Source organism: Maniola jurtina, chromosome Z (assembly GCF_905333055.1).
Source record: "Maniola jurtina chromosome Z, ilManJurt1.1, whole genome shotgun sequence".
Classification (NCBI taxonomy): Eukaryota; Metazoa; Arthropoda; class Insecta; order Lepidoptera; family Nymphalidae; genus Maniola; species Maniola jurtina.
Window position 1 is genome coordinate 16,970,016 of NC_060058.1, and position 23,422 is coordinate 16,993,437.

Here is a 23,422-nt window from a genome sequence, read left to right on the forward strand (position 1 = left end):
GAACCGCGGCCGCCAGCGTCCGCACGGGCGCCGCCGCCGACATGCACGGCCCGCGACCGCGCGCGCTCCGCAGCCTCGCGGCCGTCGTCGCGCTCGCTTTGGCCTGGTTGCCTCACGCCGACCACGCTGCGTGAGTACTCAACCATTCATATCTCTGAAACACGCCTTGTTCTTCATTCTAAACTACGTTTCTTTTACGTGCTGTTCCAACTTGCGGACGGAGTTTAAAACTTTTTAAACTTCGATAATCGTGTGACCGCATGGGAGCCATGACGTGGATCGAGCGTTACAGTGTTGCGGGATTTTTGATCGCTAATCGGTATTTTAAAACTCGTACCAGAAGTTTCGTAATCTCTCGTAATTTGCTGTTTATGAAAGTTAACAGTGAGGTTGTTGGCTTCATACCATTCTAATAATAATTGTCATTATTATATAGTACATTTACGAAGTTTGAACCCCTCCTATTTCATAGAAATCATTTTTCCAAAATGGATTACGGGACGACGGACGAACAACGGCAGGCAAAAACGGGTAAACCAAAGTGTTATTCTTATTATGCTTTTAATATACATATGTTCCTACCTGAAAGCGCATAAAATTAAAAGAAAAAAGAAATCTCATCCCATTTTTGCGCTATGACGTACTCTCTACTGTTCTTAAAAAACGTTAAGAATAGATCAATGATCCCTGAATATATCAGCGCCGCCGGCTGGCGAACGAGAATGTAATATTTTAAACGCTTCAGCCTTTGTTTTGTAAGTGTTTTCGTAATTTTATTAAAACTGGCGTGTAAAGTTTAAAACCTCATTGATTCGGTAATAGGATTATTTTCGTTTACAGTGAAAATATATTTCACCGTTTCGTTCACAGAATTTCCCAGGAAGCCATACCGTAGTTTTCGTACTGCCTAAAATTCACGACCGCTTGTAACAATTTCAGAGGCAGAATTATTTTATTTTATTGGAAGTGGAATTTAACGATCTCAGTGTAAATGCCATTTTGGTATCCGCTGGTAAGCTATCTAATCATTTTGGTATGAATCACATTATGTGTAAGTAGCTGCCTTACTAATGGTAAGATATTATTATTTTAACCCCCGACCCAAAAAGGGGTATCTGTGTATCTGTCTGTGGCATCAAAGCTCCTAAACTAATGAACCGATTTTAATTTAGTTTTTTTTTTGTTTGAAAGGTGGCTTGATCGAGAGTGTTCTTAGCTATAATCCAAGAAAATCGGTTCAGCCGTTTGAAAGTTAGCAGCTCTTTTCTAGTTACTGTAACCATCACTTGTCACACTTATTTTTTATAAACATTTTTTTATTAATAAGATTTGAATGAGATTTGTAAATAAATGATCGTAATAAGATAGTGAAGTAAAAATGCATTGTTTTATATATTAAGTTTTTAATTTTATTAGAATCGCCAATGGAACTACAGACTACCTTATGCCCGCGACTTCTTCCGAGTATCTAACCAAACCCCTATTTAATCTACGAATGCATATTTGTATTAGTAGATACCTATCAGTGTTAGATAAGTATAATAAGTACTTAAAAGGCTAGTCTAGTTGTTTTTTCCAAATTTTTTTCATAGTCCAGTAGACATTTGCCTACATTTTATTCTTGAAATATTGTTTCGGGTGATTACGTTTTTACCCACCCAAACATTTACAAAATTAGACAATTTTGATCTCATTAGATTCAGTACACCTTAAACAAGGCTCGTACGCTTGTCTTTTAGTTATTTTAGTTTAGTTAGGTACATCAAAAAAAAAAAAATACTCAAGAAAGATTGTAGGTCAAAAATATGGATTGTGCTAGTGACCTTTAACCTAAGCAGCATATTTTAAAAATTAAAACGTACGAGCATAGAACTTCTTCATTATATCTTTAACATTTCTAAAAATTATGAAAATGGGACTTCATTTACGGGGAGAAAAACGTTATAGCTTTATGTATGAACAACTAGGCGATCCTCTTAACCGAATACAATCAACATACCAGAAACCTTCAGAGCTAAAAAGCATCATATCGTCTGCGCACGGAACAGAAATCCTTTGTTGGGTCGAGTAGGCATACGCTTTTATAACATGGCTCGTCGAGTTCGTTGATTCCGAAAGAGTTCTCAGATTTTCCATTGCATAAATTTAAAACTTTAAAACGACATTAATTATTTAATACTATTTATAATTTTTAGGGACCCTGTAACTAAGACTCCACCGTCCGTCCGCTCGTCCGTCTGTTAGCGGGCTGTATCTTGTGAGAGTTGAAATTTTCACAGAATAAGTAGTATAGGTATTTGTGTTGCCGCTATCACGACAAATAATAAAAAAAACCGGCTAAGTGCGAGCCAAACTCGCGCACTGAGGGTTCCGTACTCGGGTATTTTTTTCCAACATTTTGCATAATAAATCAAAAACTATTATACATAAAAATAGATAAATATCTGTTTTAGAATGTACAGGTAAAGCCCTTTCATATGATACCCCACTTGGTATAGTTATCTTACTTTGAAAATTGAAACACATTTTAATTTTTATTTAATGATGTAATCATAAATTCGCGGTTTTCAGATTTATTCCTGTATTTGTACTATAAGACCTACCTACCTACCAAATTTTATGATTCTAGGTCAACGGGATATACCTACTACTACCTTATAGGTTTCTTGATAGACACGACGGACGGACGGACGGACAGACAGAACCGTAAAAATATCAAAATGGTCACTATGAAAGTTTAAAAAGTGTTTATTAAGAGATTTTCCAAAATAACATAAGCAGGTTTTTATTTTTCAAAACAATAACGAAATATAGTTTTTTGTACGACGACGGTACGGAACCATTCATGTGCGAGTCAGATTTGCACTCAAAAGGGTTTTTTAGCGATATTTGAATACGAGTAAGATATTTTGAAATCCACTCAATAGTCACTCATCACTTATTCAGTAGGAATATCGTAACCAATTAGTAGTATCGCTATTGATACACAATATTGTTGTAGGACTATTATTCAAGCGATCGGATGTTCGCATATAAATAAGGAATTATGAAATCCACTCAACAATAACTATTTATAAATTCAACCGCAAACTTACTGTAAATACCTAGCAGATTATTAGCCTATTATTGAACAGGCCGGAAATAAAGCATTTTACAAACAAGTGACATTCAAAGGACGAGGTGAAGCCGATTACTCGGAAAGTGATTTTAAAAGGACGAAGCGCTAGCCAAGTCTTTAATTAGACTTAGCGAGGCTGTTAATTGTTATTTCGGCCGAGACTTTTATAGTACTTTTCTTTCACTTGCGAGAAAACAATAATTGAATTCAAGAAAGTAGTTCCATTGCAGTTTGTATAGTTAGACAACGATTATAATAAACATTTTGAAACACACACAACTTTTGAAATTAAATAAAATCGAGGCCCTAAAAATACTTAACATAATTAGTGCAAAATGTTCACATTATAGTAACAGGGCTCTCTCCGTCACTCGTTTCCACTCGTTTCATACAATCGTAGTTCCAATTTCATTTGAATATTAAGCAACCAAAGTCCATGAAATGTTGCAGACATATTCTAGAAACTAATATCTGTGTCTGTGGTGTTTTAAATTTTTCTAAAAATATGTAGTTTTAAAATTACGGGGGCTCAAAGATTTGTATGTAAATTTTTAAGACCGCGTAACTTTGAAACCGAATATTTTAACAGAAATCTGGAAAACCACAAACATAGATATTAGTTTCTAGAATATGTCTGCAAAATTTCATGGACTTTGGTTGCTTAATATTCAAATGAAATTGGAACTACGATTGTATGAAACGAGTGACGGAGAGAGCCCTCTTAAATTAAAAATTATGCCATATTTGCGACATTGATAAAAATCATTTTTAAGGGTTCCGTACCTCAATAGGGAAATCGAAACCCTTATAGGATCACTTTGTTGTCTGTCTGTCTGTCTGTCTGTCTGTTGAAATGCCATTCATTCGGTGCGCCTATTCAACCACGCATACGCGTGCAATCTTGTTAAAATTTAATCTTTCGAAAAGAGATTTCTTGTTCTAAGGTTTTCATATAGCATACCTATAAAGTAAACAAGTGTAAATTAAAAATTTACAACACCCCCGACGATCAAAAGTATTTGAGTTTTCCAAAACATCATTTTCAAATAAATAATTATGTATTTAGGACGTTGCCATCTTGACAGCTTGACATTTGTCTATTGACATAATATTAAGAACCTAACGGCTTGTAACGGTTATCTAACCTTCTTTTCTACAAGAAAACTAGAAAAGAGCTGATAACTCTTAAACGGCTGAACCAATTTTTTTAGATTATAGCTAAGAACACTCTCGATCAAGCCACCTTTCAAACAAAAAAAACTAAATTAAAATCGGTTCATTCGTTTAGGCGCTACGATGCCACAGACAGATACACAGATACACAGATACACAGATACACAGACACACAGATATACAGATATACACGTCAAACTTATAACACCCCTCTTTTTGGGTCGGGGGTTAAAAACACATATAATTTATGTTAGTGTGCATTTATAGAAATCACTCTTCAGTAATTCCTATTATTTTCCTGTTGGAAATTGCTGGCGGGCATACAAATAATAGCCGATGCCATAAAATTGCCATATTTTTAAAATAATGATGCTATTTCCGAACAGCTACTGCAGGTGAGGGAAAACAATATAATTGTAGAATCATACAAGCGATTGAAAATGCGGATATAATAAGAGATCATGTAAATGTTTTCATATCTCTCATTTTATTTATTTTTCATTTTACCCTAATTTTATAAAATTTTCACAAAAATAAAAATAACAGAAACAACAAACAATAAAATAACAAAAACAACAGAAAACAGTACAGAAAATACACAAGTGTAAATTAAAAATTTATAACACCCCCGACAAGTGAAGGTTACAGTAACTAGAAAAGACCGAAAAGACCTGATAACTTTCAAACGGCTGAACTGATTTTCTTGGACTATTCCGCGCCTACGATCTAAGGTATCTGAGTTTTCCAATACATAACTTTCAAATAAATAATTATATATTTAGGCAACGTCCATTTTGACAGCTTGACATTTGTCAATTGACATAATAATATTATGAACCTAACGGTTATCTAACCTTCTTTTCTACAAGAAAACTAGAAAAGAGCTGATAGCTCTTAAACGGCTGAACCAATTTTTTTGGATTATAGCTAAGAACACTCTCGATCAAGCCACCTTTCAAACAAAAAAAACTTAATTAAAATCGGTTCATTCGTTTAGGCGCTACGATGCCACAGACAGATACACAGATACACACGTCAAACTTATAACACCCCTCTTTTTGGGTCGGGGGTTAAAAATAAATAAGTAACAGAAACAAAAGAGATATAAAATAAACAACAGAAAAAAAATGTTATTGTTAACAAAATTTAGAATGTAGAAGTAGAATTATTGCAATCTGATATGAATAAGAAATTATCAAATCCATTAATTACGAGATCACTCATTACGCATTCAACATAATATAATATTAATGTAAATATTAGTAGTAGTGCGCGACAGATTGCCTATAATATCTCTACTTGATTATATCATCTATTGGATCCGTAGGTGAACCAGAGTAATGCACTTAACTCAACGAGTCGCTACATTACTGATATGTCACTAAGTCGACGGTACACATATAGTACGCGACAGGTCGAAATGGCAATCGGGGTATGAAGCGGACGCCCCGCACACACGTACATCACTCGTGCTATCCCGTACTAGGTTAGCGTGGTGGCTGTGCGGGTGTGCACACGTCCACAGTCCACACCACATCTCGACCTGTCCCGCACTATACACGACGCTGCGCTCTATGTTTTTGTACATGGGCAAGGCATACAGCATTTATGCTGAGTTGGGACCTTTTTAGGGTTCCGTACCTCAAAAGGAAAAACGAAACCCCACTTTGTTGTCTGTCTGTCCGTCCGTCCGTCAGTCCGTCGTGTCTTTTCAAATTCAAATTCAAATTATTTTTATTCAATTAAACTTTTACAAGTGCTTTTGAATCGTCAAAATAATCTACCACTGGTTCGGAATGCTGTTCCTGTTTGTCAAGAAAACCTATAGCGTACTTCCCTTTGAGCTAGAAAAATGAAAATTCGCAGGTAGGTAAGTCTTATAGCACAAGTAAAGGAATAAATCCGATTTCCGAATTTAAATTCAGAGCAAAGCGAAGAAAAGTAGAATCCTGAGCGAAGCGAGGAATTCAATATCCGTCGCCCAAGAACAAAATATTTTGTCCCCGAGTAACACACTCTATTTTGCATCAATACCTATAAAAAAGAAACAAAACATAATACCTACTAAAGCACGAACGTGGACCAATCAGAAGAGAGAAAGCCCAAATAGATTACCTATTGTTCTTGCTATCCCCTAATGCCAATTTTCGTATTTCGAATGAATAGGTATGATGAAAAAGGAATTATCAAATTAATTTTATGCATGCCCATGACTTTAAACTTTAATAATCTCGTTTTCACTAAGTATAGCTGTAGTTGTGCTCTCATATTATGGCTAGTTGGAAAAAATCACGTCGATCCATTATTCCGCAGCGGCGTGAAAGACTTACCTCCAAACTACCTGTATTATAAATGTATGTAAAATGCGTGCTTCGAGCTTACACTTTTGTGTTTACAATATACTTCTGTAGATAGTGACGTAGTGAAGTGATTCAACCGGAAGGAATCCCGTAATAAAAATAGCTACTTACATTACAGTTACCCACTAAGGAAATATTCCGTGAATGTAGCATTTAAATCATAATATTGTAGCGGGAAGCGGGTGAATGTAGGGGGTGTAGACGGGGGGTTGACAAACCCTTGCAGTCTAGCATTTCAAGCGATCTAGACGTCAAGTTGGAATTCCGAACTTTAGTCATATTCCGCAAGTTTGGGTTCGAGTGGGAGATAACGTAAATATGCGCATTTACTTTGGCAACGTTTGAAATTAAGGTACAGAAACAGTTCCGAATAATCATGACTGCATCATCGGCTATTCCACTCAAATCATTAGACAAGTGTAAATTAAAAATTTATTACACCCCCGACAAGTGAAGGTTACAGTAACTAGAAAAGAGCTGATAAATTATAAACGGCTGAACCGATTTTCTTGGATTATAGCTAAGAACATTCTCGATCAAGTCATCTTTCAAACAAAAAAAAAACTAAATTAAAATTGGTTCATTAGTTTAGGAGCTACGATGCCACAGACAGATACACACGTCAAACTTATAACACCCCTCTTTTTGGGTCGGGGGTTAAAAACAAATAAAAGACCATTCAGTGTTAGACACTGAGTTAACTGAATCACGGTCTGAGAAGAAACCGACAATAATTTCAGTTGGGTAATAAATGTTTAATATCATTATCTCACAAAATCACTTAGTCAATATCACTCAGTCTTAGCCACTGATTAACAGGCAGCGGGGTTATACATAGCAACTGAGCTCATTTCATTTGGTTTGTTCTACATTGCTGCTTCACTGAGTAATATTAAAATATTTTATCGTAGAAAACTTTCTATGGATTAAAAATAAATATGAAATGAGCTCTGTGGCTATCATTCAGTTTAAATACTGAGTTAACAAATCGGAAGGCAGGGAAGGGAGCCTTTGAAATTTACACAGCTTTGTTTTTATCACGTACAAAACCATAGCACACGCCAAATAGAGGATCATCACTGAATGAAAAAGTTTTGAATTACTTAGGAGCTTTGGATAATTTGAGATTGTTGACTATCCACATTTAGTTAGAGATGAAAATCCTATTTTTTCAACGGAAAAATATTATTTGACGCTCACCTTTGCCTTAACCTAGTTTCGTTCAGAAGGCCAGAGCTAGTTTTTAACATGAAAGACTGGTCTAGTACAAGTCGGATTCACACGAAGGGTTCCCTACCATTGCACAGGAAATTTTCAAACCAGTATACTAATGATAATATAATTAGTCGTTTCAACAGTCATACAACACCATAGATATGTATACAACACTGCGAGTTATCTATGATGTGATTTAGTAAACACATTATTTGGACCTTCACAGATTTTTTAGGGCTCCGTACCTTAAAAGGAAAAACGGAACTCTTATAGGGTCACTTTGTTGTCTGTCTGTTTGTCCGTTTGTCGTGTCTGTCAAGAAAACCTATAGGGAGGTACTTCCCGTTGTGATGTAACAATAATTTTTTTTCCTTTACGTGTACTATGGGATATTGTTACCTGCCAAATTACATGATTAGTCAACAACAACAACAACAAAAATGTCAACAATAGATAGCCTAGGTTTTTTTAATTCACAGACAGACAAACGTATAATAAGTAATCCTATTAGAATTACAAAATATTTTTTCCTTTTGAGGTAGGGAACCCTAAAAACGTGATACCAGTTTGGATAGATCGCTCTGGTTTGGACATCAACACTACATCTTAGTTTTCGATTAAGACTTCACGTTTGCGTTATTATAAAGCAGTTCAAGGCACTTGTCCCACCGCTGGCGATTAGCAAGAAATGAGTTGAGCTCAAAACTAGAAACGAGTTGGTGAGCCACAAAAAGCGAGTAAGTAGTGGGAATAGTTTTGTCACTGGGCTTATGAGTGGGCTACTACGTCGACGGGCAATTACTCGCGTCAGTGACTCGAATAGGAGACCTAGAAATAAAATTATTAATAACATCTGCGCAAAGTGCGCGGATGTTCTGAACGCCAAAAAAGCTTTTTCTTTTAAATATCAGTTGTTGCTTCGATAAACCAGTAGCGAAAGAGTTCTCCCCGACAGTGTACAATAATAGTTGATCGTTGATCAACTATTAAAATATTTATCTTTTTTATGTATGTTTCTTCCCTTCCCTTCATCTTCCCTTCATCGTCTGCAGTGGGACAAGTGCCTTAGCGCGGAGATGATTTGAGTGGCCGCACATGGGCAGTTCACAGTATGTGCCTTGTCATGGCTGACTGCTCGAACTACAATCTTCCTTCCCCTACACTATTAATTTAATCTAGGTAGTTGCAAGTTAAGAGTGAATAGACATCTTCTTGGCAAACGCGCTCCATCTTAGGCTGCATCATCACTTGCAGCCAAGCGCTAGCCTATAAATTAAAAAAAATATTACTACGACACCGTGACCGTCCCAATGTGAAAGGAGCCTAAGGGTTATGTGCTCGATGTCTGCCGTATATAAATGCCGTGCATCATACAAAACATTTTACATCCACGTGTGATTATATAAACCGTGACCTTGCGTCAGCTCCGGTGATAAATGACGGCATGACGTCACTGGTATCCGAAGGTACCTATTCTGTGGTACCTATAGAATCGCTCATCAGAACACAGAATATGTACAATACGCGGGCTGAGTGGAGAGTGCGATAGAAAACGTTAATCTGCTAGTGTGAACGAGACGGAGAGGGTTAGTCTTAACTTACAAAACATTGATGCAAACAAACTGATATAACTGTCTATTACTACTACTATGACACCGGCCTGCCCGCACATTTTTGGAAATTGTAGATGAACTAATTGGGTATCATTATCACAACGGTTTCCATTTCAATTATCACAAAATAAAGAATCATTTAATTTCATTTCATTTCATTTCAAATAGCGTTAAGGGGGGTTTAAACCCATGCCACTACCGTACAAGTGTTGCTGTGTTTAGTGATTAGGCTTCACTCGAGTGACTCCTTTCAGAGGTGCGAGGAAGTGGGTCGATACCGTTAGCGCCCGCCTGCTGCAGACCTAAATGCCGGAATCATACATCCTCAACAGTGGATTGGACTGCGTAGAATGTAGGTACTTTTGTATACCGACGCGCTCCTAACATTCGTACAAGCGAACGGATTTAATTACCAATTATTACTACCAGAACACCGGCCTATCTACACATTTTTATAGATTGTAGATGAACTAATGGGTGTTATTATCACAACGTATTCCATTATTCAATTTCTGTTTCCATGTTTCAAAGAGCGTTACGGGGATTTAATCCCATGCCATTTAAACCGTGCGAGTGTTGAGTCTCGTATATGCTGTGTTTAGTGATTAGGCTTCACTCGAGTGACTCCATTCAGAGGTGCGAGGAAGTGGGTCGATACTGTTAGCGCCCGCCTGCTGCAGACCTAATGCCGGGAGCATTCAGCATACGTCCTCAACAGTGGATTCGACCGCGCAGAATGTAGGTACTATTGTATACCAACACACTCATACAAATGAACTGTTTGAGTAGGTACCTACCTATTACTTCTGCTATAACACCGGGCTATCCTCCGAAGCATACGTCCTCAATAGTAGATTAAACCGCGCTGTTAATAGGTACTTTTGTATGCATGAATCCGGCGGTGGCGCTTCGAAAATCTCTGTATAGTCGAACGATTCGTGGTAGCCTATGGCCAAATCCTACTCACTCTGAGAGGACGCCTGTGTTCAGTAGTGAGCCAGCGTCGGGTTGATCATGATGATACTTTCCAAAACTCGCTAATTTTTGTACATAAATCAGGAACCCTAAATACTTATCCGGTTACAATTTTTGTTCGCGTTCAAATGCCATCAAAACAAATAATGCAGTAGATATTATGCTCTTTCAGATATCTACCACAGGTTTGAAACCACTTCCACTTGAAACTTGACCACGGCGAAAAATGTAAAACCTTTTCGCGATTACACTGGGCGAAATATTGCTACTGCGAGCTATATCGTTTCGTTAAAATTCTAATTTTTAGCTAAACTCGGGAAAGTTTTGGCTCGATTTAAAGCCATTTAATCTTTTAACTATACTGTTATCATATCCATTTAACTTTTGGTAGTGCAGACATGGTAATAGAAGCAAACTCTACCAGTTAATTTTTGGTAGTGGAGATATGGTGATAGAGGCATTCTCTAACAGTTAATAACTTTTGCAGTGGAGACATGGTAATAGATTCATTCTCTGCCAGTTAAGTTTTGCAGTGGAGTCATGGTAATAAAAGAGTGCGTAAATAGAGAAGATGGAGGAAAAAGGAGAGTCTCAAAGATTCCAGCAGAAGTTACGTGGAAAGCTTCGAAGCCTACCAAGAGAGACTAGGTATCAGCAGTGGACGTTAATCGGTAGACAACGAGTTGAATGAAAATAATATAAAACGTCGTTGAACGTGGACTACTTTCCTCTCAGCGGCTCCCATACGTGGCCCGGTTATGTGCTTTTGATTAAAAAATAGCTTTAATACCGCTGGCCGAAAGGCTCACCCTTTTTTGCCCGTCGTTGTAAAAGATAGTTGATGCCTCTTTATACGGCAGTTTGCAAAATTCGTCTGAAAAATATTCCGGAGATAGTGTTCTAAAATGAAAAAGATTTTTTGAATATGATTTTTTGCGACCATTGGTGAACGCTATGGTCTTTGGGTTCTGTGGTTCGATTCCAGGCTGGGTTAATTTGAGTATATTTTATCCATCTCTACTAATATTCTTACTACTATTACAAATGCGAAATTGTATTTTGTTTGTTTATGCTTTAATGACGCCGCAACAGAAAAAATCAAGATTTTAATTAATTTTTAACCACGACGAAATATTTTGTGTGTAACTGTTACCAATATCATTAGAACTTAGGCCTGATCCATACCTACTAATACTAATTTTACAAATGCCAAAGTTTGTATCTATCTGTTAAATTTCACGTCCCATCTACTTAACCGATAGCTTAAATTTTCGAACACACATATGCTAGTTTATAACCCGAAAACTTATAGAGATCTAAATCCACACAGCTGAAGTCGTGGACATTATATGCTTGAGGATAAATATCGGTACCACTCGCAGAGTGATAGAGCGAGCTCTGTTACCTATATACATCTGTACGTGATCACATCAGAGATGAGATGCAGAGATGAGTAGGCGAACCAGAGTAATGCACTTAACTCAACGAGTCGCTAAACTGATGTCGCTAAACCGATGCACACATACTTATAGTATGCGACAGATCGAGATGGCGATCGGGATAGGACGTCCCGCACACCCACCCAGCCCCCGCGCTAACCCGATGCAGAACAGCGCGAGTGACATGCGGGTGTGCGGGGCGTCCCATACCCCATGCCCCGATTGACATCTCGATGTGTCGCGTACTACATGCTATTTTTTTTAAAGAATATTAGCCATGCTAATCATGACTAAGACCCCCCTTTCCCCTCCGATTAGCGTAAAGCTTGCGTCAGGAGCGGGTACGACAACAGTGCTCCTCAACCGTTGAGCTATCGAAGCTTCAAATATATTTATTTTTCTATAGGAACAGCTAATATAAGCGACTATTTTGTCTTGCATATATATATTATATTATACACTATATTCACTGCCGAGTCAATGTACCATCGCTGCGTTTAAATTTAACTTTTTGGCGTTTAGGATTCCATTACAAACATTACAATAAAATATTTCACGTTCAAAGTCAAAGTCAAAACATGCTATTCAAAATTCGTAAACAATGGTAAACAATGCACACATTTTGAAAGTCAATATTGCCTATTGGAGTATTTTATATAGTATTAACTATATTGAAGACAGGTTTATGCTTTTGAATGTCATGGTCAGCTCCATTGTAACAAAACAATAATATCTATATCACATTTAATATTATAAAGGTGAAAGTTGTGTGTATGTGTGTATGTTTGTTACTCCTTCATGCAAAAACTACTAGACAGATTTGGCTGTTTGGAATGGAGATTGATAATATCCTGGCACATAGGCTACTACTTTTTATGCCGAAAAATCAAAGAGTTCCCACGGGATCTCACCTAAATCCACGCGGAAAAAGTCGCGGGCATCAGCTAGTAATATACATATAAAAGTGAAATAACACTCACTCACTCACGATTATCTGCGCTATAACCTATCAACAAAAGTTTTGGAAGATAGGTTTGTTCTAGGGCGTAAGTAGGTATATTACGTCACAAAAGTGCCTACCTAAAGTGAAGACTTACAACTGCAACACTTGTGTCACATTTGTAGAGCGCTGTCTCTCTTTCTCAAGCGTCTTATATCTATTACTGTCTAACTCACTACCGACCACGAATTTTATATGCCATGTATTATGAAAGTAACTTGTCTATGTGGATAACGAAAAAAATACCTACATAAATAACACTGTTAGTAAAAGTAGAAATACATACCAAGTGGGGTATCATATGAAAGAACTTTCCCTGTATTTTTTTTACCCCTGTTATTAACAAATTTCATTTTTTTTAAATAATAAACAATGTTCCGTACGTTGCAAAACGCTGCAAATTTAATACACGTTACAAAACGGAAAGAACAACCTAATTCCTGCAGCGTGTTACTATTTGTTTTTACCCTTGTTAATAACAAATTTCATTGTTTTTTAATAATAAACAATGTTCCGTATGTTGCAAAACGCTGTAAATTTAAGAAACGTTACAAAACAGTAAGATCAACCTTATTATAAATTTGCAGCGTGTTACTAATTTTTTTGGCAATGTTATTAACAAAAAACCCTTTTCACCTCTTTTCAACCCTTTCCGTACACCCCACAACGCTGCAAAATCACACGGTAAGTTATTTTACCTTAAAAACCCCCTAAATTTTTATCGAGTTACTAATTACTTTCGGGTTTTGGCTTTAATGACTGGCCTATTTTATACATAACAGTTTTTGATTTATCGTGCAAAATGTTGGAAAAATACTCGAGTACGGAACCCTCAGTGCGCGAGTATGACTCGCACATGGCCGGTTTTTTCTTTAATTAAAAGGAATTTAGTTTAAAATTATGCTGTAGTTTTAAGTTGTTAAGTTATTTAATAATTATTATTATTTACTAGCTTATGCCCGCGACTTCGATCACGTGGACTACACAAATTTGAAACTTATATTTTACCCCCTTGCTGGTTGTATTTTAAAAAACCCTTTCTTAGCGAATGTTATGTTATAATAGTTATCCGAACGCCAAATTTCAGCCCGATCCGTTTAAAAGTTTTAAGCTGTGCTTTGACAGATCCGTCAGTCAGTTAATTATCTTTTTCTTCTAAATATTTAGATTGAGTTTAATAAGTGAGGTAACTTTATGCCAACTTAAAGTTAAAGCTACAAGAGGAATGAGTTTCATTGTTCATTGATAGTGAAAAGAACTCGCGAAACTCATAATTGCTGCTAGCAATAGGTACACGCGGTGGGCACATGGCAGGCCCAGGCCAGGTCACGAGGTTTCTGCGCATGCGAGAAAGCTCTCCAAAACCCTCCTCAGGGATTACCTCAGCTACGTAAACGGCCCGACGCAGTCTGACTCGCTCGCCCGTCTCCCTTTGCACAAAAGCTCTCATACGTAACACCTATTCCATGTATTAATGCGCCTTACTCACAACCTTGAACGGGAAGCTAGAACAAATCTCTGTTTAGAGATAAGCGTTTCCTATGTAACATAATTTATTATTAATTTGTACCTACGAGTTTAGTACGTGAAAAATAATAATAAAATAAATAAATGATAGTAGGACAGAAAGAGATATTTATTCAATAAATACAAAAAATGGCGATACACTGGTGAAATATGCAGAGTTAAGGCGCTACATTTTAATAATAATATCGTTTTTTATGTTGAATGAATTATAATAATAATAATAATTAATTAGGATTTTGTATCTTGAAGTGATAATAAGGACAACTTTGCATGCCAGAAAGGCCGATTACATTGATACTTACTTTTAAAATTGTTTACACCCATTGTTACATATTTTCTGACAAAATAAAGGATTTGTGATTTTATGATAATAAAAGTATTATATAACCCTATGTTGCCCTCAGTACCAATAACAGTATTAAGTAATCAAGACAGTCAAACTATAACTATTATAGTACAACGTGTAACAATATACCATCTAAGCGATGTAGCTACGTAGTCCTACGTAGCATCCACCACCAATTATTATTATTATTGGTGAATACGATAGGTACACTGCGGCTATTATACTACTGCGGCTACGTAGCAATTATCAGCTACGTAATGTAGCTACGTAGCCCTCAGCACCCAGCACCAACTATAGGTGATAGAGATTGTCACAATGCAACTTTATAGGACGACCTACGTAACAATGTACCATCTACGAAACGTATCTACGCAACCTGACCCTACGTAGCACCCAGCTCCAATTACATATGTATCACGTGATAGCGATAATCGCACTGTAGCTTGTACTACGACCTACGTAGCCCAACGTCACGTAGCTACGTAGGTCTACGTCACGTAGCTACGTAGGTCTACGTCACGTAGCTACGCAGCCCTACGTCACGTAGCTACGTAGGTCTACGTAGCACTAAGATTATTACACTTGATGACTAAAAACGTTTTCATTGTGGAGAGGCAACACGCGACAATGCGGTAACCAAGGTGCTGGAGTAGAGAGCCTGCATCAGCATGCGCAGTGTTCTTACATTTCCCATTAGGTGCTATTACTCGGTAAATGAGTTTTTTGAGGATGATATCAATAACATAGTCTAGTTAGTAGTATAGTAGTTAATATTTTGTCACTTTGTTTTGTCTCTTTCTATTGTAATATCTATAATTAATGAAATTTGAAATAATGTACTTGACTATATATATATAATTAATGAAATTTGTAATAATGCACTTGACTCCTAATTCTATTTGACATTAATTTAAATTTATTTTGTTATCTTAAATATTTGCACACTAATAATTTAGTAGAAAGTTAAGGACTCTAATCATAAATTTCCATCTTATTGTACCAACTTTCTCGCAAATAAATAAATTATCTTATCTTATCTTAGGTAAACGTAGCCTACTTTTAAGTTATTTTTAACCCCCGACCCAGAATCTGTCTGTGGCATTGTAGCCCCTAAACTAATGAACCGATTTTAATTTAGTTTTTTTTGTTTGAAAGATGGCTCGATCGGGAGTATTTTTAGCTATAATCCAAGAAAATCGGTTCAGCCGTTTAAAAGTTATCAGCTCTTTTCTAGTTACTGTAACCTTCAGCTGTCGGGGGTGTTATAAATTTTTAATTTGCACTTGTCATTTGGTGAACTTATTACTTCACAGTGATTTCACAAATGATTTTTCATGGCAAGTGATTTTATTTTAATTTTCCTACTTCCAAATACAATGCAAATGCAATTATTGTAGGTGAAAAATTAATTTACATAGATGATTTTCGCTTTCTAATACCCAGCAATGTGAGTGTTCATGCTCGCACACTCTTTAGCGCCTTAGCTCAAGACGACAACCACGCGTGCGCATACAGGGCACACATAGGGCCATGGTATCTTAGTGCTAAAAAAAAATTTAGGAGACATTTCACCACGTTTAATAGCCTCAGCGGGTGACAGAAGGGCTGGCTCATTTTTTGCGCAACGGATCAGCCTGGTTGTCCAGCGTGGAAATGCAGCCATAAATATAAAGCGGCATTAAAGACAACTTTGTACGACTCCACTTTTTCACAGGCTACTTTAAGTGGGGTATCAAGTATTGCATAAGCTTTTCACGTGATACCTGTGAAATAATCCATCAAAGGAGTCTCAGGGTGTCTTTAAATACAAAAGGCCATAAGACCAGCTACAAGGCCATGTGTTGTGGTGATATCTTACGCCTACGTGTATATTCAACCGTGGGCGCCAACAGACAGATTGAGACGACGACAAAATACACTTTCCACGTGTTACGAACGTTCTGGAAAGAGGAACAGTACACGATAGAAAATTTATGAAACTTGGAACAAAACTTCGAGCTTTCACCTACACTGGCAGGCGCATCGAGATATTATAAAACATCTAGGCGATGAAACGACTAGGTATGAGGCATCGGTCGTCGTGACAAAGAGTTTAAATCCATACTTTTAATATTATAAATGCGAAAGTTTCTGTCTATCTGTTTGGCTGGTAGCTTTTCACAGCCGACAGTTTTATTGAAATTTGGTACATTGTTATTTACAAGTTGTACAAGTTATTGCACATCCCGGGTATGGACATAGGCTACTTTTTATCCCGGAAAATCGAAGAGTTCCCACGGGATTCTCAAAGACCCAAAGGTACCAAAGGTACAGAGATAGGTTGCGTCCGAAAATTGAGATGGGCAAATTTTTATTCTGTGAAATTAAAGAGTTCCCATTGGATTCAAAAACAACGCGGACAAAGTCGCGGGCATCATCAAGTACCTAATATTTGATAGAAGTCTATTTAGGATTCAACCGAGATCTCACTCTTGATCACTCTGTTTGGGGGAACTTGTAAATCGCTAACAACACTTTAGATATTCTAAATAACAAAGGAGTTGAAACATTTACGTGGATACATTTGCATCGTTAAAAGGACGAAATTAAGTTTCCAAGTAAAATATGTGCAAAATTATAATGGAGGCTTTTGCCTTAAATCTTACTGGCACTTACATGCAGGATATAAGACCCTGCACGGAAACGTTTAAGTGCGGAAACCAGCCCAGAGAGAAGAAGAAGAAGAAGAAGACCCTGCAAACAGATGGTAGAATGGAGTTGAGTTTTCAATCCATTAATAAAATTTTAATGCTAAAGTTTGTTTATCTGTCTGTTAGCATTTCACGTTTTAACCGATTTAGTCGGTATAGTGTATATCCCGGGAATCGACATTTTCATAACGGAAAATCAAAGAATTCCCGCGAGATTCTTAAAGGTCAACTTAACCGATTTTTATGTTTGCTACAGAGATACATTGCTCCCCCCCCCCCTCATAATATTAGTATGATTTATCATTGTCTGCTTTTCCGTATTTAGCCCCACAAACTTGCGGTCCGAACATGACCACGGCACTGCAGGGCCCGTGCATGGTGTTAATTAAATCGAAGCCGACACCTAGCTATAGTTATTATAGTACAAGTGAGCTCTACATGATTAAGCACAACACGAATACTGAACGCAATTAATAGCGCTGTAGTTATTCTATTCAAGGGAATACAATAGTCTATTAAACTAGAAGGGTGTGCGTGACGTGTATAAATAGGTAGGTACCTATTGTGGATTCTGAACCATCATCATATTATGGGTTGGATAAAGGTCAGTGCAGACCGTGCGCGCCGAGTGATGGAGAGTGGAGTCGACGCGCGACTATAATACTTTGTTCACTGAGTCGAGCTAGCTAAGGACGCTCTCTCTTGCACAGTTGTATGGGAGTGAAAAGGACGCACTATGATTATGATTAGTCAGTGGGTGTGACTTAATAGTTTCAACCGCATGTCAAAGTTAGTATTACCCGACAAGAACCAGCTACAGTAATGTATCTATCTGCAATCTGTCAATAAGCTAATTTAGCGAATTCAAAAAACATTATACAATGGTACTGATTCTGATGTCAACTAAATTTTAGAGTATTCGCATCCACTTCTTACTAATGTAAAATGAAAAGGATAGACACAGTTTGACAGTTTTATTTCTAAGAGCTGTCAAACCTCGTGACTTTAGCTGCCAGTTGCGTTAGCGTGCACTCCGTGCACTAGAGTCTTGTTTTTCTATGCGTTAGACAACTAAAAAAAGATAGATTATAATATAACAGTTATAAAATAAAGCTCTTTGATATACCTAGACGATATCCGTAGCCCAAAGTTTCCGGAAACGGCCGACGCGGTCCGAACGGATACGATAACACACGACGCCTGCGCGGTAGCCAAAGAGAAGGACAATGGACGGTATCGGTGCCAACTACTGACGTGATAACTCTCCTCGAAACTCATAATAACGCTCTGCGAGCTTTTAAACCAGGGCTGCCACAAATCACCATTGATACAAAACAAATAGAACATTGTTGCATGGAAGCAAATAACAATGACTCGCTAGTATTCATTATCTTCTGTAAATATAAAAAGATTTTTTCTAATTTGTGTTTACTGACTGATCTATCAATTCATATCCCTTCACACTCAATGGGTACTTTTTATGATAAAGGCACTTACAAAGAAAGGATTTTTGGAAACTACCATTAGGGGGTTAAATAAGGGATGAAAGTTAGTATGAAAGTCCGTCATTTTTCAAGTTACATCTATGTAATTAATATGTACTTAATTGAGCTTCAGGTTAAAAATGAAGACATGATTATGAATGTTTGAGGATTTTTGCGAGTTCTAAGCTTGAGGAAAGCCGTAACAGGTTTGTTATTCGATCACAAAATTGCTTCAGCCCCTTCTTAGGTTGAATGTCGTTTGCGCATAATAAAACTACAAGGTCTATTTTCGATCACAAGACCTAACATAAATCTATTAAAGTTTCAGCCTTAATGAAATTTTGATTTACTGCTAGTTGTTTGGCATTACATTTGTATGGCAAACGCTGGAGAGCACACTAGGAAAACTTCTCTAAGCTTGAATTACCATCAAATGTACATAATATAATATAATGATTTCATGCGAACTGTATGCATATCTTTGGTTACGTATATCAGTGGAATCATACGACGCATAAAACTGTTACCATTGTTATTGTAGACAAAGGCTCAAATATAATACAGGGTTTATGGGATTCCATTGCAAAACTCTCAACTACTATAAAGGCCTGGCCAGATACTATGCGTTAAGGCACTTAAGGCACTGATGAATATTTTTTTCAAAATGGGCGGACTTGTATAGTACAACTTCGAGATGGCAAATGGTATGAGGCAGGAAGACGCCCCGCACATCCTTCGGGGGCTGTACGGGTCAATATATCTCGACAATTGCCATCTCGACCTGTCGGGAATATAGGTATCCCAGGTTCCATACAAACCTCTTTTTATACACTACTTATTATGTGAAATAGCGGAACTGACAGGAAGTGAATCGGCAGTTGATCCTGCATCCCTCTGGCTATCGTGGCCTTGGATTGCCGTTAGTCTCTTTAGACCACGGTTCCTTTACCTACTGCCGATGACAACATTTTCAATGTGTTTTTTATTTCATTTCATTTATTAACATACCTAACATAGGTCGAGGAGTGCAAAAGATGTTATCCTTATGGGTACAGTAAATACAATCTGCTATGGAGTGGCTTGCAAAATAACTTCATATATTAATTTTTTAATATTACAATTCATTCATTTACAAAAAACCGGCCAAGTGCGAGTCAGACTCGCGCACCGGAGTTCCGTACTCGGGTATTTAATCGACATTTTGCACGATAAATCAAAAACTGTTATGCATAAAAATAAATAAAAATCTGTTTTAGAATGTACAAGTAAAGCGCTTTGATATGATACCCCACTTGGTATAGTTATCTAATTACTTTGATTTAAACACATTTAAATATTTTTTAATGATGTAACCACAAATTCACGGTTTTCAGATTTATTCCTTTACTTGTGCTATAAGAACTACCTACAGCCAAATTTCATGATTCTAGGTCAACGGGAAGTACCCTAAAGGTTTTTTTGACAGACACGACGGACGGATGGACGGACGGACAGACAGACATCGAAGTAATCCTATAAGAGTTCCGTTTTTCCTTTTGAGGTACGAAACCCTAAAAATATCCGATTAGCCCAATTAAAATAAAATCTATTTTTAACCAGCAAAGCGACTGGAAGTCAGTGGCGTACACAGGGTTTAAAGCCAGGGTGAGCGGTAGTTAGGTACATAGGTAAGTACCTACTTACTGGCAACTCATAAAGGATAATAAGCGCTATTTCAACTAGAGAACTATTTCTTGGGTAAGCAGCGCTTTTATGCCTCTATGAGTGCCACGCCACTGCTGGAAGTGATATCTAATAGCGCACAATTTTGTTGTTAATCTAAGTAAATTTGAGGAAAATCACCGTTCACGACAGTTAGCAAACGATTTTATACACTGCCAGGCGTCAAATGTTACCTATATTTGACGCTAGGTAGGCTACGAAACAACTAGGTATCTGATTTACGTCACCTCTAGCCTAATGTTTGACAGATGTCGATTCAGGATCAAGCCAAGAGCTTCCTTACTCTAGTTCACTCTGGTAAAGCCATGGTAAAGCTACTAACGATAGTGATTGTCGCAATGTGAATCAGCGCCGTGCGAGCCCTGCTGCTTTCAACGTAATGTTTTGTTTCAACAATCTTGGAATTTCAGTTTCATTAAAGTTTCAAAATCCAGGAAGACATTTATATTAGTTTTCACGCGAAAGGGAAACTGTGACGTATCTCTTCACAGCCACAGTTCACGACACCTGTTATGCAACTTGTAACAAAACGTCGAGAATTCCCCTACATTGGCAGGCGTCAAATTTGTTTCATAGCCTACCTTGCCTAGGTAAGCTAGGTAGGCTATGAAACTAACTAGGTAAGTATTACCTACTAGGTAATACTTACCTAGCTAGGTTAGTAGTATTATTAGGTACTAACTAGGTATAATGTGTGAAAACCAGCCAAGTGCGAGCCAGACTCGCGCGCGAGGGTTCCTTACTCGGGTAATTTTTTCGATATTTTGCATGATAAGTCAAAAACTACTATGAATAGAAATAAATGAAAATCTGTTTTAGAATATACAGGTAAATCCATATCATATGATAACCCACTTGGTATCTTGGTATTACTTTGAAAATTGATTTTTTTTAATGATGTTACCACAAATTCGCGGTTTTCGAATTTATTCCTTTACTTGTGTTATAAGACCTACCTACCTGCCAAATTTCATGATTATAGGTCAACGGGAAGTACCCTATAAGGTTTTTTGACAGACACGACAGACGGACGAACGGACGGACGGACGGACAGACGGACGGACAGACAGACAGATAACAAAGTGATTCTATAAGGGTTCCGTTTTTCCTTTGAGGTACGGTAAATACTTATAAATACATACATAAACTGCTAAAATCATAGCCCTTCCTTTTGGCTTTACCGTAATCGGGTGAAAAAGCCGATGCCTAGACGCAGAAATCGAACCCAGGACATCATCATCCTCAGTCGAAGATGCTAACCACTGCGCCCAACGCAGACGGGACAGATACTGCATTTAATTACCTATTAAATTATCAAATTACAAAGTGAATAAACGGTTTTAATAATATTTAACCATGAAATACTATTATTATTGTATAATAACTAACAGCCAAGTTAATTTATCGTTCGAATTTGATTCGATATTATAAATAGGCCTCACAGAACATTATTTAAGCCTATATAAATTTCTCTCTCTGTGAACTGTGTTATGATATAATAGTTCGCGCCAGGTGTCATACCGTAATAGTCTAAGAGCCAGTGAACGTTTTACACAAAGTGTTGTCAACTTTCTAAAGGAATGCAGGGTACTCAAATCAACAGTCAGTAGGTACTATTATCTATTCTGTGATTCAGCGTAATCCATAAGCATACTAATAACTATATTAATATTCAATTTAAACTATAATAAAAGTCCTAGTTAGTTTTCAGAAGATAAATTTTTCACAAATCCATACTGGATATTACAAATCTATACATATCTCTTATCTATGTCTCTGTCATCTTTTCACGGCCCATATATTGTATGAATGAGACTTTTTCATCTGTTCATCAATTACCTATACAATCTATATCTATACTTAATAAATAAAATTGGAGTGTCTGTCTGTAATTTCGAAATAACTACCGCATATTAAGGTCATATGGTTATTTGAACGATACTATAACTGAATCACACGTTTTTAAAATTTTTGTCTGTCTGTCTGTCTGTCTGTCTGTCTGTTTGAAAAGGCTAATCTTGGGAACGGCTGAACCGATTTTGACGGGATTTTCACAGACAAGTAGAGAATTGACCAGGGAGTAACATAGGCTACTTTTTTAACCGACTTTCAAAAAGGGAGTTGTGTTTTTCTACCTATGTACACTGAAATCTCCGAGATTTCTGAACCGATTTGCGTCGTTTCTTTTTTAATCGATAGAGGAACTTTGCGACATTGTTTCATAAAAAATTTGGAGTCCAACTCCCCAATCCTGATGCTGCAGGGGATCTGACCCATCCACGCGGGCGAAGCTGCGGGCATCAGCTAGTCATTAATATATAAGATGATACCCGTGACTTCATGCGCGTGGGTTTAGGTTTCTTAAAATCCCGTGGGAACTCAGTGATTTTCCGGCATAAAAAGTAGCTATCGCCTTCCCCGGGATGCGAGTGACCTTTGTAACAATTTTTTTCAAAATCGCAGTTAGCAGTCTATGTATGTATGAATGTGTGTATATATGTGTGAGTGTGTGTATGTTTGTATCCAGATTCTGTGTGTTCCGCCTTAGCGCCTAAACTACTGGGCCGATTTTGATGAATGTGGTGTCAATCGATTCGTCGTAAATGTCCGGGTGACATAGTCTACATTTTATACGAAAAAAATTGACCTAACGCATGCTACATGAAAAAAAGTGGGGTCTCCAAATTTTTTTTTTGTTATTGTATCGAGTGGGGTGTCAAATGAAACAGGAGAAAATTTTGAGTTCATATTAATATAAAT

General features: G+C 37.2%; 1 protein-coding gene across 1 annotated transcript in view; it reads left to right on the forward strand.

Moving 5' to 3' along the window:
• The window catches only part of LOC123880614 (gamma-aminobutyric acid receptor subunit beta-like), a 64,559-nt gene continuing 41,137 nt past the window's right edge, over window positions 1-23,422 (forward strand). Inside the window, exon 1 of the mRNA XM_045928814.1 lies at window positions 1-130. Within this exon, the coding sequence (XP_045784770.1) occupies window positions 42-130 (89 nt within the window). The 5' untranslated portion in view covers window positions 1-41. The remainder of the gene's footprint in view (window positions 131-23,422) is intronic.